The 13,334-nt window shown below is 38.2% G+C and overlaps 1 protein-coding gene across 5 annotated transcripts in view; it reads left to right on the top strand.

The window, feature by feature from the left end:
* The first annotated feature begins 3,932 nt into the window (after positions 1-3,932).
* nav1a (neuron navigator 1a) overlaps positions 3,933-13,334 on the top strand; it is an 85,325-nt gene continuing 75,923 nt past the window's right edge. For 2 of the 5 annotated variants that reach the window (XM_037541432.1, XM_017694182.2), the window contains exons 1-2: positions 3,934-4,108; positions 4,224-4,963. In XM_037541432.1, the coding sequence (XP_037397329.1) occupies positions 4,339-4,963 (625 nt within the window). In that variant the 5' untranslated portion in view covers positions 3,934-4,108; positions 4,224-4,338. Of the gene's footprint in view, positions 4,109-4,223; positions 4,964-10,625; positions 10,748-13,334 lie in introns of those variants that run through there. The other 3 variants (XM_037541433.1, XM_037541434.1, XM_037541435.1) reach the window with 3 other exon arrangements.

Here is a 13,334-nt window from a genome sequence, read left to right on the forward strand (position 1 = left end):
GGGGGACTTACTAAAAAGGGGGAGGTGTTCTGTAAAGTGGAACTACAGTGAGCTATAGCAAGGGGGGGTTACACACACCTTGTTGTATGTTGCACTCCCAGTCATTTTGGAATAATAAACCAAGCATGGTTACCGCACTGCTAACATGACTCCCTGTCTCAGTTATGCTCACTCCCACTCCGCCAGTAACATAACAATTGTCAGTTAACAAACCACTGAAACTGAGATGAGGTTGTTTTTGCTCCAAGCTGTAATACTAGAGTAAGCTGAATCACAGGAATAAAACTGCAGTAACATACAGTCTCAAGTGCCTTATGGCTTTTATAAAACTATGTGAAATATGATAAAATACACAATTTTTAAAAAAACAATATGAGTTATTCCATCCATCCATCCATCCATTTTCTAAGCCGCTTTTCCATCAGGGTCGTTGGGGGGTGCTGGAGCATTACCCCAGCAGTCCTCGGGCGGAAGGCAGGATACACCCTGGACAGGTCACCAGTCCATCGCAGGGCAAATATGAGTTATTGTTAATAATAATTGACATGTAATGACATAGTAATTTAGGACTCAGTCACATCCATACTCTATAAATGTTGCACGTTTGGGATTTAGCCTGGGTTTGACGCTACTTCTGACTAAAACCCAGACATTTAAAGTGTGTAAGTCATTCAGGTGACTTTTTGTACAGCTGTTTGTCAGTTACTGTAATTTAATTCAAGCTTATGCACACACACACACACACACAGACACACACACACACACACACACACACACACACACACACACACACACACACACACACACACACACACACACACACACACTTCTAAGCCGCTTCTCCTTCTGGGTCGCGGGGGTGCTGGAGCCTATCCCGGTGGTCCAAGCTTATATAATGCTTTAATATTAATGATGGCATTGTTTCGCCTGTTTTAGTTAAGAACATAAGTTGCAAGTCCCTCAGTTTAAAGAAAAAAACGGGTTCCATTGGATAAGTTTTAGTCACTAATTACTTCAACGTTTGAACACATAGGAGAAGTTAAATAATTGTATACGAGAGGAAGTTCTAAGATGTATGTTTTCCAGGACTTAATAAAAATAAATAAAAATAGAACATGTCATTTGCACACATCATTGTACAAAATCTTTAAAAAGTGCTAAAACTGGCTAGACATGAGTTATTATCATAAATTGCAAATAACATGATTGATTATTTTATCTTTTTTATATCATTGATCTGTGATTAATGAACATGTCATGTACATGACAGTATTGTGATTTATGCTAAGGCTGTGACATTCACTGAATTTCCCCAAACATAGCTCCTCCTATAGATATAAAATATTATTGGATTGTGTGGTATTAATGGTTTAGCATATTTATATGAACTACATTCATGGCTGACTGTGTTAAGTCATCCTTTGAAGACATAAATAAGACGGGTTGTTGAAGGTAAATAGGACATTGACATGTCTAATCTAGTAGTACTCAACATGTTTAGATAGCCTTCTTAAAAGCAGTGCTCTGGGGCTGTGGTTTGTGAAGTGGATATACTTCTAGTCATAGTTCCTGTTTAACACCATTTGCCTGAGTACAGTCTGAATAGGCATGGGTATGACTAAGCCTTTGGTACATTTCTGGCTTTAAAGTTTCCTTTGCTTACTAACTTCGGAGTCACATCCTGTGATTATTTTACAACAGTAATTCCCAAACCAAGCAGTAAATGTGTGCTCACTTAATTAGGTTAGATGCCCAAACTATGATTTTTTTAATGCCAATTTAATGTAACTACACAGCTGTGCATGTTTTGTTTTTTTAACTCCTTTTAATTCAGTATTATATTACAGTTATAATTTTATAAAACAGTTATTCCCATTACTCTGCAGCCACAGAAACATTATAGTATATAAGGTTGGTTTAGTTAGATGATGGATCATATAACCATATAAGTTGTTTAAACAGTTTGAAATGTTTCAATCGAGCACAAATTTTAGTGAGAGTGACTGAGGTTCATCCTGCAGTTTTACTCTGGTGTCTGCATCATTCGCGGCAAACAGGCAAGGCAGTGTTAAAGTCTGATAAGAGAGCAACAGAGTGGCGACCTGTGGTCAGTTTACCCAAGAAGAGTCAACAATAACCTCGGATTTTAATATACAGACCCATGCTTTTAAGGTCTCCCTCCTTAACAAAGAAAGCCTTGTATGGTAACTCCTGTATCTAATGTTTAGTTTGACGTTAATGTCTCTGTTGGGAAGAACTAAACCCTAACTCACAAGTTTGACTCTTATAACTGCCAACGATAACTGACCTTGGGAACTGGTGAATTATGATGCTGAACTCATTTTTACTCTTAAGCGGTCTGTTAATTTTCCTTATATGAGATCTATTTTACTGATTTCTAGATATGTATTTTGCCAGATTGTTGGGTAGGTCTTTCAGCTCTGCCCAGTTTGAAGAGTGTGCTATTTCACATTTTATGTATACATGCTAATTGTCAAAAAGGACCACTATATGTATGTGAGCAGACACAAAATATGTGCAAAATATGCCTCGTTGGTACCAAAATGATGTGTTGGCAATACTTCATAAATTACAAACTAAAGCCGGGCTTTATATATTAACTACTGAACGGAATGAAATGACACACGGGGTGTGGCAGCTTAGAAATCCGGTGAGGAAGAACGCTGGAACGAAGTGGTAGATGGGAGGAGAGTAATGTGATCTCCCACTGGCTCTTGGGAGTTGGAGTCTAGACAGTCCGTGGACTCAAGAGATTGTACAGGGAAAGGAAACAAGCAGAATATATTGTTTTCTGAAAAAACAAAACAAAAAAAAAAACAAAACAAAAAAAAACAATCGGAGTAAACTTTTAGAATGATGGGGAAACATATAGTTTATGGTTTATATAGTACATTTGGTATGCAAATTATCCAAGGATTTTTCTGTGCTGAATGTAATACTGGAACATGGAGAATGCATATAGATAATAGCAATAATCATGCATTCCTTTATTGTTGTATATACTGAAGTTTGGTTTTCTGTATGGTTCAGTTTTGATGGCGAGTCAATCCCACTGGATCCTGGGACAGTCTTACATGTATACAGTAAACATGAGCTGAGCAGCCAGAACTTTGGAAATTTTGACAGTGAACTTTTCATTCTAAATGGATACAACTAAGCACATACACTCACTATCTGAGTAGTTGCGATCCAATATTTTGTTTTTGGAACTCTTTTCATTGAGAGCTGTCGAAAATTGTTGAGCTCAGTAAGCAGTTCTCTTCTTATGAACAGAGATGATCAAGTTAAATGTGAGGGTATAGATACATTATTTCCCATACATTTCTGTTATAAATGCGTGAATTTACTTATGATAAATATTATAGAACAAAAACATCTTTGTATGTAATACCAATATCAGGTTTATATGATGTTTAATGTGTCATAAGAAAAAATAATACTAATTGCACTGTTGGTTATATATGTTTAGGAGTGGCAAGTCTGTCACATTCAAAGTATTCTTTAATCTGATTTATTTGTTTATTCAAGCCCTTGACTGGGATATATGTAGTCATATATTGAAATGAATTTGATGGAAAGTCAGTGAGTGTTAGAAGCATAAGTTTGCTTCTGGGTCTAGGGAATGAGGATGATAATTCATCACTACCCCTTTAACTCAAGGCGCAGGAGCAGTGTGGCATTCTGAGTGGCTTAACGTGTGGTGAGAGATAGAAGGAGGCGGGTGTTGGGTGGAGGGTGTCAGGTTGAGTGAGTGCAAGGGGGCAGGAGGAGGGACTGTTTCTGCTTCCGTCATCTCTGTCATTCATTTGCGGCACGGCGCAACAGCAGGGAGGCCTGCTGGGGGCGGGGGCGGGGGCGGGGGTGGGGGTGGGCGCTGGAGGAAGAGAAAGAGAGATAAGGACTGTTAGCACATGAGCAGCAGCTGCTGCCGCAGCATAGCCAGACTGGCTGGGAGAGAGCGACTGGACATCCGTACTGCACGCTGCATACACATGGATTACCTTGTAAAGACATGACCTGTTTACCAGTCTATCATTCGTCACATGTTTGGTGCTTTCTGTGATAAGCTGGAATCACAGAATCGAGGGTGAGTCATGAGGTTTTTTTTTTTACTGCTTATTCATTGTTCATCGTTCATTATCACTTTTTATGTCTTTGCTTTTAAAACCTTACTCACTGATGTTTTAAATGGTTCTGTGCAGGAGGAGCACTTGGAGGTAGCTAAAGAAGACAGGATTTAGATCTGGAGATTAGGCTGAAGAAGTCTTCACTGCCAAGACCCCTCTGGGTGAGGGGGAGTTGAGGAGAACGAGGGGAATGGCAGCCAAGAAGGGGAAGTCAGGACTTCCACAAGCTACTCCTCGGGCTGACCTGTCAGCCTACCGAAGTGGTAGCTCTGAAGGTCGTGTTCCATTGCCCACCAAGCTGCGCAAAGAGAAGTCCCTGACCAGCATTTCTGTACTTACGGACTCCGAAAAAAAGATGCAGCTGTACCAGCACAAGTGGGCAGATGACATGACCAGGACTGGTGCAGGTCAGTTCAAGGCAAGGAAGCCCAAAGATTCTGGAGGTGGTGCCAACTCTCCACTGTCCAAAAATCTTTCCAAGTCAGAGCATTCTCTCTTCCAAGGAAAACCAAAAGGCTTCAGTCCACTTCAGGCAACTTCTGCTCTTAGCAAGCCCAGCCGGATTCCCCGTGGTCTTTATGCCGAGGTAAAACCCATCAGCAAGGCTGAAGAAGCTACGAAAAGCAGTAAGTCAGATGATGATGATGAAGTGATTCACTTCAGCAAGGTTAATTCTAATAGCAGGACCACTCCAGAAGGGTGTAATGATGTATCTGAAGTAGAAGAAGGGGATAAGACCTTTTTAAAGGTGGATCCACAACTGGTGGTTACTGTGCTTGGTGACTTGGAACAGCTTCTCTTCAGTCAAGTGCTGGGTGAGTAAAAACAAGACTTCCTAATGTGTGTCAATTGCTGCAAAAACTGTTTCCTGTGTGACTAGCATACATTAGCATCCCTCATCTGAGCCCCTGCTCTGGCTAAGCTGCACCCAATGCTTTCCTACGTCTGCATATAGCACAGTCACTCATTCATCTTTTGTTTTATTTCATATAGAAGCCATAAGGATAAAGGATGTTGTTAAGCCTAGAATCAATGCCATGTACTCTTTAACTATGACTTTTGAAGAATGATTTCCATGTTCTGTGTGTCCTCTTTTGTTTACAGTCCAAGCTCACTCATTTCTTGAAATGGGAGAGACCAATTTTTGATTCAGACTGGGGGTGTGTGCTGCAGGGGCATCTGAGACTGTTGTTAGCATTGTTGCATTACAGAAAAGCTGACATACCAGCAGTTTTCAAATGTATATGTTTAACTGTTATTGCTCTAGTGATTCTCATGATGATCTGCAGATATACTCTGCTTTCTAGAGTCATTATTCAGCCATAGCTTTTCAAAGGCTTTAGCACGGGCTATTATGGGTGTAAAATCAAATAGAAAAAAGATTTATATTTTAGGGGTATTTTGCGTCAATTTGTGGACAGGATATTTAGATTTGCTGCTGGTGCCCCTTATTTCTGGGCTACTTGACCGATTGCTCCCCTCCACCTTTTCTTCCTTCTCTTTGTTTTTTTTTTTTTACCACTCGCTGTTACTAGGGGATTGTGACACTCTTAAAGAAGGTTAGTAAATTAATATGAGTCTTCAAAGATTCTCAGCAAAGCTGAGACACACACACATAAACTGCCCCTACACAAGCTGTGCTTAATTTTGTTTTGCGGTATGGATTGATTTTCTTGCATTGCTTGGTTGTTTGCTATAACATAGCATTGTGAGCTACTCTGATGTGACTCTCGTGATGCGATATTGTTGTCTCACCCTAACCACTCATCGATTCATTGTTGTAGTAAATATTTAGCTAGTTAGATTTATATAATTGGGACAGAAATTTGAAAATTCATTATTATATTTGGTTTATTCACTAGACACATTTCCCCTCCTAACCCTGGAGCTTATTTCAACCTTGATAAATAGTGCTTAAGTAGGAAGGAGGAAAAATATTACAAAATTAGGTGCTTGCAAATAAGCTACTACTAGTATCATATTTGTTTCAACCTTTTGGCTGTTGTAAAGCATTGCTGGTTCTGTTAGCTGTGGCAGTCCCGTTGGGTTATACATATTTGCGAAGATTCAAAGCATGTCTATGATGTTAATGATCACTGTTGATCATACATATGAAAGAGGTTGCGTTAGTGCTGTTTAGCCTTCAGCTGGCCTGTGCTTATTTTTGCCTGCAAAATTAACTTATATGATGGTCGTAGTAGCATAACATTCATATCTAGTAATGCATTCAGATACTATCAGTGCCTTTCAAGACATTAAGATGCTAGTGTAAAGACGATGTTTGTTGAGATAAGGCGGTTAACCTCAATATGTGGGTGAGATGCTTAAGGATCTGATTTGACAGATGTTTCTTGATTTATGTGTCAGTAAGAGGTTTACTGACTAAATCTGCATTTCCTGAAGTTAGTGGAAGGACTCATTTTAAATGGATAGACCCACAATGTCTGGCTTTGAGGATTAAACCTACATAAAGATAATGAAAAGATTTGTCTGGTAATTCTTGGTTTATATGGAATGCACAACTCTAATTGACAAACTTTGCAGTTATTTCTTAAGCTTATCCAAATGTTTTGTATCTAAATATGTTATTTAGGTTCTGTTACATTAGGTTATGTTAACCCATTAGGTTTTTTTCCAAGTTTATAAACACTACTTTTTACAGTTTGTTTAATAGGTTACATAGGTTGCCTGTCCCATGCTCTGAGTTTGCCCTTCTGAGGGAGCATTTTGTAATTTGAAAGTTGAATTTGTCAATGCAGAATAATACAGAATGTAAATCAAATGTAAATAATTGTTACAATTCTATTTTATTATAATGTAAATATGTAATTATGTGGTTATATTTCAATATAAATAATAGTAAATGGATTGTAAATTAGTTTTAGCTGTAGGTTTAATATGAAGAAATAGTATTGAAACTAAGCCTGAGCTTAGCTCAGCTTACCACTGGTATAAGGGCAGTGAGCAGTAATACCAGTATTTTATGCATGTAGTTTATATTTTGTCACTAGTCTTAAATTCATTTTCTTAAGGAGCTCAAATCAATTGTTTTAGCCCATTAATCTATCTTACAGTAGAATAAATAAAGAAATAAATCCAATATGAGCTTATTGGAACGTGGAACATCTTAGAAAAGGCTTTTTAAAATAATCTTGTCATTGTACTGTGCCATAGCACACATATTGTTAAAGGGTGGTTAAGTATTTAAAGGTGGTTAAGTAATTAAGTTTAATTGTGTAGGAAATGAGTCAGACCATTTTGATCCTGACATGAATAATATGCAATGATTTTGCAGCAGGTCTGGTTGTATAAACTGTGCTAGCAGGTCCTTGTCTGTATGTTCTTAAGCAACCTTTAGTCTCAGGAAGAATACAGACAGGTTGACAGAAGACTCCTAAAAAGCTCTATATTGACGTTGTTGGAACTATGAAAGTACTTGAAATATTTTAATAGGAAATTGGCCAGGTATGGTTTCTACATGTTGTGCTGTCATCAACGGAACTACATTGAAAAGAGAAGAAAACACAATCAATCAGTAAGTTTTGTAGATGTAAAGGTATATAAAGAAGAAAATGAAGAGTAGAAGTTTTTGCAATTATCGTTCTTTTAGATTTGTATATCTGCAGCTAGGATAAAGCTGCTTTAGACATAATAACAGCAACTGTGTGATTGGCCAGTGAGTCTTTAATTTAGCAAAGGAATGTATTTTAAACCTGAAATCTTGCACAGTAAGGTCAGTTTTTTTTAACATTGTATGAACTTAAGTCTCCTAGTGGAAATGCTGATTTGTTTCTTCTTTAGTGTGTAACTACTAATGTTATTATCCATCTTGGCGAAAGTTGCCATCCCTTGGCTAATGCAATAACTAATAATAATAACTAACACAATCAAGGACCAAGGACAGTTTTTGGAAGTCCATAACACTGGAAAGTGGAAAGGGTACCATTCAAGTACCTGAGCAAGGACTACATGCTTCTTTGTGCTCAAAAAATCACAATGGCTTACTTGTGTATTGTGATAAAAAAAAAGGCTACCATGTTTAACTGGTCCTTTGTTGAATATACCAAAAGTGGACTTTTGTTGTATAGTCTGTATAAATGTATCATGTTTCATAGAATGACATAAGTGATTTGTAGTTGGTGCTGAAAAACTGTATTTTTTAATTTATTTTAAAGTAAACTGACCTATTCACAGTATGCTGTGTAATTGTTATGATTGGTATAGCCCTTAAAATTTAGAACTAAAACTAATCTTAAAAGGACAAGCTGGCTAAAATGAAAAAACATTGCAACACCTGTTGTAAATATGCCTACATCCTAACACCAGTTTAAAGGCCCTGGAAACTCACTGATGTGTCTTAAAGTTGCATTGTGTGTAAAACTATGTTGTGATGGAATTCCGAGGGTGGTATGTTTGAAATTAAATTGGTAAAAAAACAACTTTTTAATATTTTGCAGCCACTCTTATTCAGAAAGATATAAGAATGCTAATCCTGTTGCTCATGAATTCTGACTGTTGGGGGGATAGGACCCTGGTTTCAAACGTGTGGGGCAAAACTTTTATCCAGTAGGCGAGGCATTCATTCTGGGTTCAGTATTAGCCTCTTTATATTGCTCTACATATTCTCCAAATGCAGGTATACTGTGCTGCACAAGCATTCAGTTGAACTGTCATTGATAAAGAAAAATGCTAAGAATTATACTAATGCTAGCTTGGCTGTATTTATTAACCTATAGTCAGTGCCAGGGTTGGTTGTATTCATAATGCTTCTATTTGCGAAAGGCATACCTTATATTGAAGTGAGATGATAATAATGAATGAAAACAATATAAAATTGTGAATTCAGTCAAACTGTTGAAGCTGAAGGATACACTGTAAATAAATTCAGCTAAAGGGCAAAAATAATTTTCTGCTATTTGTCTTCACCCACGTGTACTATTTTCAAGACTTTAACTGAACACCTTTATTTTTAACACATATTTACAAACATATGTGAAACATCCCATCAGCTATTGACTATACAATAGTCAGTAACAATAATGAAGAGTCAAGTTGATGTTATGATTCACCAAGACCCTTAAAGCACCTAGACATCTCCAAACTTGGGTCATCTCAGGTTCCATGCTTGATGAAATCAACAAATGCATTGAATCAAAGACTGCACATGGACAGTGTTTGGACTCCATCACCATAAACAAAAATGGTTTTTCTCTGAGGTTGCTTTGGAGAGGTCTACTGACATTAAGAGTAGTGTTTGTGTGGCGAAATAGACATGGGCTGTACTTGAAAGATTGTCTCTGAAGGGGTCATTATTCAAGTATTTTCTCCTGACATTCAGTGTTCCACTGAGCACCGTGCATAGTGGGCAAATGGGTACAGCATTTGCTGTTCAGTATTGTCACATCAAATGCTAGATTTGTCAGCAATTCACGTTTGTGACAGACCTTCGGCTTCTTCTGAGGAGAAGACTGGACAAGCCTTGTTAAAAACAAATGAGCGTGTTAGTTTATGTTTTCTTCTCAGCCTTTGGCCTCACAGCTGTTTTGAGGCTTAAAGTTAATTGGAGCTATTCTTGCCTAAGGATAAACCAAACGTTTGATGTTTTTGTTTGTCAGTGTGCTGTGTCGCCCTTCCTTTTCCTGCTTCAGAATCATGACAGTGTTGGTTGGTGTTTCCTTAGCAGTAAACAATGTTATCCCCGCAGGATTAACATTAACAGTTCTTTCCTTACTGACACATGGTTGAAGATTAGATGGCCCAAATGCTTTATAAGTGTACTCATGCTCTCTGCGTCTGCCTGGGTATCTGAGGATTTTCGTTAGTTGTAGCTGTACTGTTGGAGAATTTGTTGTGTTATACCAAGAGTTATAAAGCCTGCATACGTTTAGATATTGATCACATTTTTGGCTCCTGGGCTTATAGGGATGTTTCAATGCTCTCAATTTCAATGAATTTTTCTTCAGTCCTCTACTGTCTGTAGGTTAGTGAAATGGAAAAAGCTTGTCTTTTTCCCACCCACTCATCTTTGACCAGATTTTTAGGTCATCTTTTCTTTTTCACTGAACCAAAAGAGAATACTTGAAGTGACTGTCTTGCCAGTTTTTTTTTTAACAATACTCTTTAAAAATGAAATTTGATTTTTTTTTTTTGCAACTCATTCAAGACCCTCCGCATTTGTACTGTTTTAGATCACCAGTTTTTTTTTTCTATCGCTATTGCTTGTTTTTAATGCTGAGGCTCATGGAATGGAGATGGAGGTTTTTTTTTTTTTTTAGAAAAGAGATAGGAATGCATGTCCTTGAGAATGTGAATCAAACAAGAGTAGGCATATACATTCATTTGTCCCTTTTAAACACTGTCAAGTGTTTATAATGTGAAAGATAGGCCATCTTCCTGATGTTTTGGAAGGTACACTTATATCGATAAAGAACAAACAATTCATGTTCTTTTTTCTGTATTTATTTTCAGGATATCAGATTTTTAGAAGGATATTTGTCCCAGTTCTCATTTCCTCAAATGTGTCTTCTACCACGTGACCAAAGGGACTCCTGGTTACTCAGCTGTTGTGCAAGACTTCCTTTGCACACCAGATGTGCTATGTGAGTGTATGTGTGCTTATGTTACTATGTGTCTGTGAGTGTGGGTCTTCCTGTTTTTCATTTTACTGGTTACCACCTGGTCCCCACACATTGTGAGACTAGAGACACTGTGTCTATTAAAGTTCTATTTTTTTTTTATAAACTAGATATAGAACCAGAGATGATGACTGGTGTCAGACTTGAGTCACATTTGAGTCATATGTTAACTGACTTAGGCTCAGACTCAACATTTTATTAAGTTACAGAATAAAACTTTAAAACTTGAGTGTCAGTTGTGTTAGTCATTGTTAGTCATAGCTTACATGATATATAAACTGCAGACCAATCAGTCAGTTTTTTGTTATGTTTTTAACACTACATTTACAGCATGTACTGCTTCACTTCTGAAGATTTTTTTTATAAACAAACATTAAAGTCTTGTTGAACCTGTTGTTGTCAGGTTTCAGCAAAATCCAGACAAACGGTTAAGTGAATGAAAAGGAGAGGTTTATTTACTTCAGGCTGAATTGGCATCAAGGTACATGCAGAGGTCACAGCCAGTAGAGCACAGATGATCACCACTGTGATCATCACACCAGGAAAAAGTAACAAGCAGGGAAATCCAAAAAACAAAGTCATGGTCACAGGCAAAAGGGTCAGACACACAAGTCAAGGAACAGAAAACCAGATATAACAGGGCAAGACAAAAATCAGTCCAGATAAATAAGAAACGGGTCAAAGCCAAAAGGCAGTCAGAAATAATGTTCAGCAAGTTCAAACCAGAAACAATACTTCACAACAACTAAGTCTACAGCCTGGGCTTTTATACTTCTCTGGTCATGAGCTCACCTACTCAGGTGAGATGAGTTAGTAATCTGGTGACGTAGAGCGCTGATAGGAGCGTGACCGATCATCACCAGTCATGTGTTCTCCCAATGATTCCTGGGAGATGGAGTTCCTAATACTGGCAGAGTCCGTCTGAGGCGTGACGCCTGTGAGGTTTAATGTTTATTAATTGGAGTAGAGTGCAATATTTGTAGAGGTTAGTGGAGTTATGCACAGTTCATTGTACAGTTTAGATTTACATTGACTGCAGGATTGCTGCAGAGCGCAGGTGTATTAACCCTCCCCCCATCACCACCATCCTTCCACAGACATGCAGCTTAACCAACTAGCTTTGATTTATTTGTTCTGCCCTTTGGGAACAGGGTAGTAGTGCATGGTGAACATTTGCATCTCTAATTCTCTCATCCCCTCATCTTGTCTACAGCTGGGTCCTTCTCCGTTCAGGGCTATTTAGAAAGCAGGGCTGTTCTGATCACCACTGTGGAATCAGTTTAGTGCAGTTAAAGAGGGAAAATGCAGCGCAATGTTTTTGCTCTTATGATTTTAAAATCTGTTGTGGTGTCCAGAGCTGTGATGCTTCAAAGCAGTATTTGTTTGTGTTACTTGAGATCATGACTCCTTCATCTTACATGTACAAGGATGTTTGTACACAGTATTAAAGTGCTTTTAAACAGAACAAAGGTTGGTAAAATGGCTAAAATTGTTAAACCTTGAGAGACTAACCTAATGATTATTTAATGAATGTGACTAAAGAGCATCAGTAATGACACTCAGTAATGCTTGACCGGACACAGATAAAGAGAATTGCAAAGGGCACTTAATGACCTCATATAGATCTCCCTGCAAAAAACAGAGGAGAAGGAAATTCTAGAACAACTTGAAAAATATGAAATTATAGTTGACATTATTTGTAGTCCTTGATGCTTCTTGCTCAAAACTGAGCTTAAAAGTGTTATATTAATGGCCAATTCATGTGTGTCTAACATCACATACGTTTTCCATTCTGGGAGTTGCACTGGGAACAAATGGAACTCTTGGGTATTGAGTACTGCTCTCTTAAACTGTAATCCAGAAAAGCAGCTGGAAACAATCTAGGTTCACATGCTGTTTTGTGTAGGCAATCCATACTATGGAACAAAGCATAGTTCATAGTAAAACATTATAAATAATAATAAAATATTATAAATAATTATAGCGAGGAGGGCTTGGGTTCGATTCTCTGGCCAGGCGACTGGGGTCCTCTCTGTGTGGAGTTTGAATGTTCTCCCTGTGTCTGCATGGGTTTCCTCCGTGTTCTCCGGTTTCCTCCCACAGTCCAAAGACATGCAGTCAGGACAATTGGACTTACTAAATTGCCCCTAGGTGTGAATGTGTGTGTGTGTGTGTCTGTCTGTCTGCCCTGCGATGGACTGGCGACCTGTCCAGGGTGTATCATGCCTTGCGTCTGATGACCGCTGGGATAGACTCCAGCACCCCCCACGCCCCTCAGGGAGAAGCAGCTTAGAAAGTGTGTGTGTGTGTGTTTCTTACAAAACATTTCACTTTTTTACAGGCTGTATAGAAATTTGTATGGGATGAAACTCAAAGTGAGTTCGAGGCAAGGTTCATGAATCAGGGAATGAGTGGATAACAGTGCTAGATCACAGTAGGAAGCCTTGCACTGATGCCCCTGCCAGCTGGATTGATTTATACACAATAGAAAAATAATTTGTTACAGTATATTTAAATAGCATGGTCTGGGTAACATTTTTGAGACATGGGA

The sequence above is a fragment of the Pygocentrus nattereri genome, chromosome 9, assembly GCF_015220715.1.
Source record: "Pygocentrus nattereri isolate fPygNat1 chromosome 9, fPygNat1.pri, whole genome shotgun sequence".
NCBI lineage: Eukaryota > Metazoa > Chordata > Actinopteri > Characiformes > Serrasalmidae > Pygocentrus > Pygocentrus nattereri.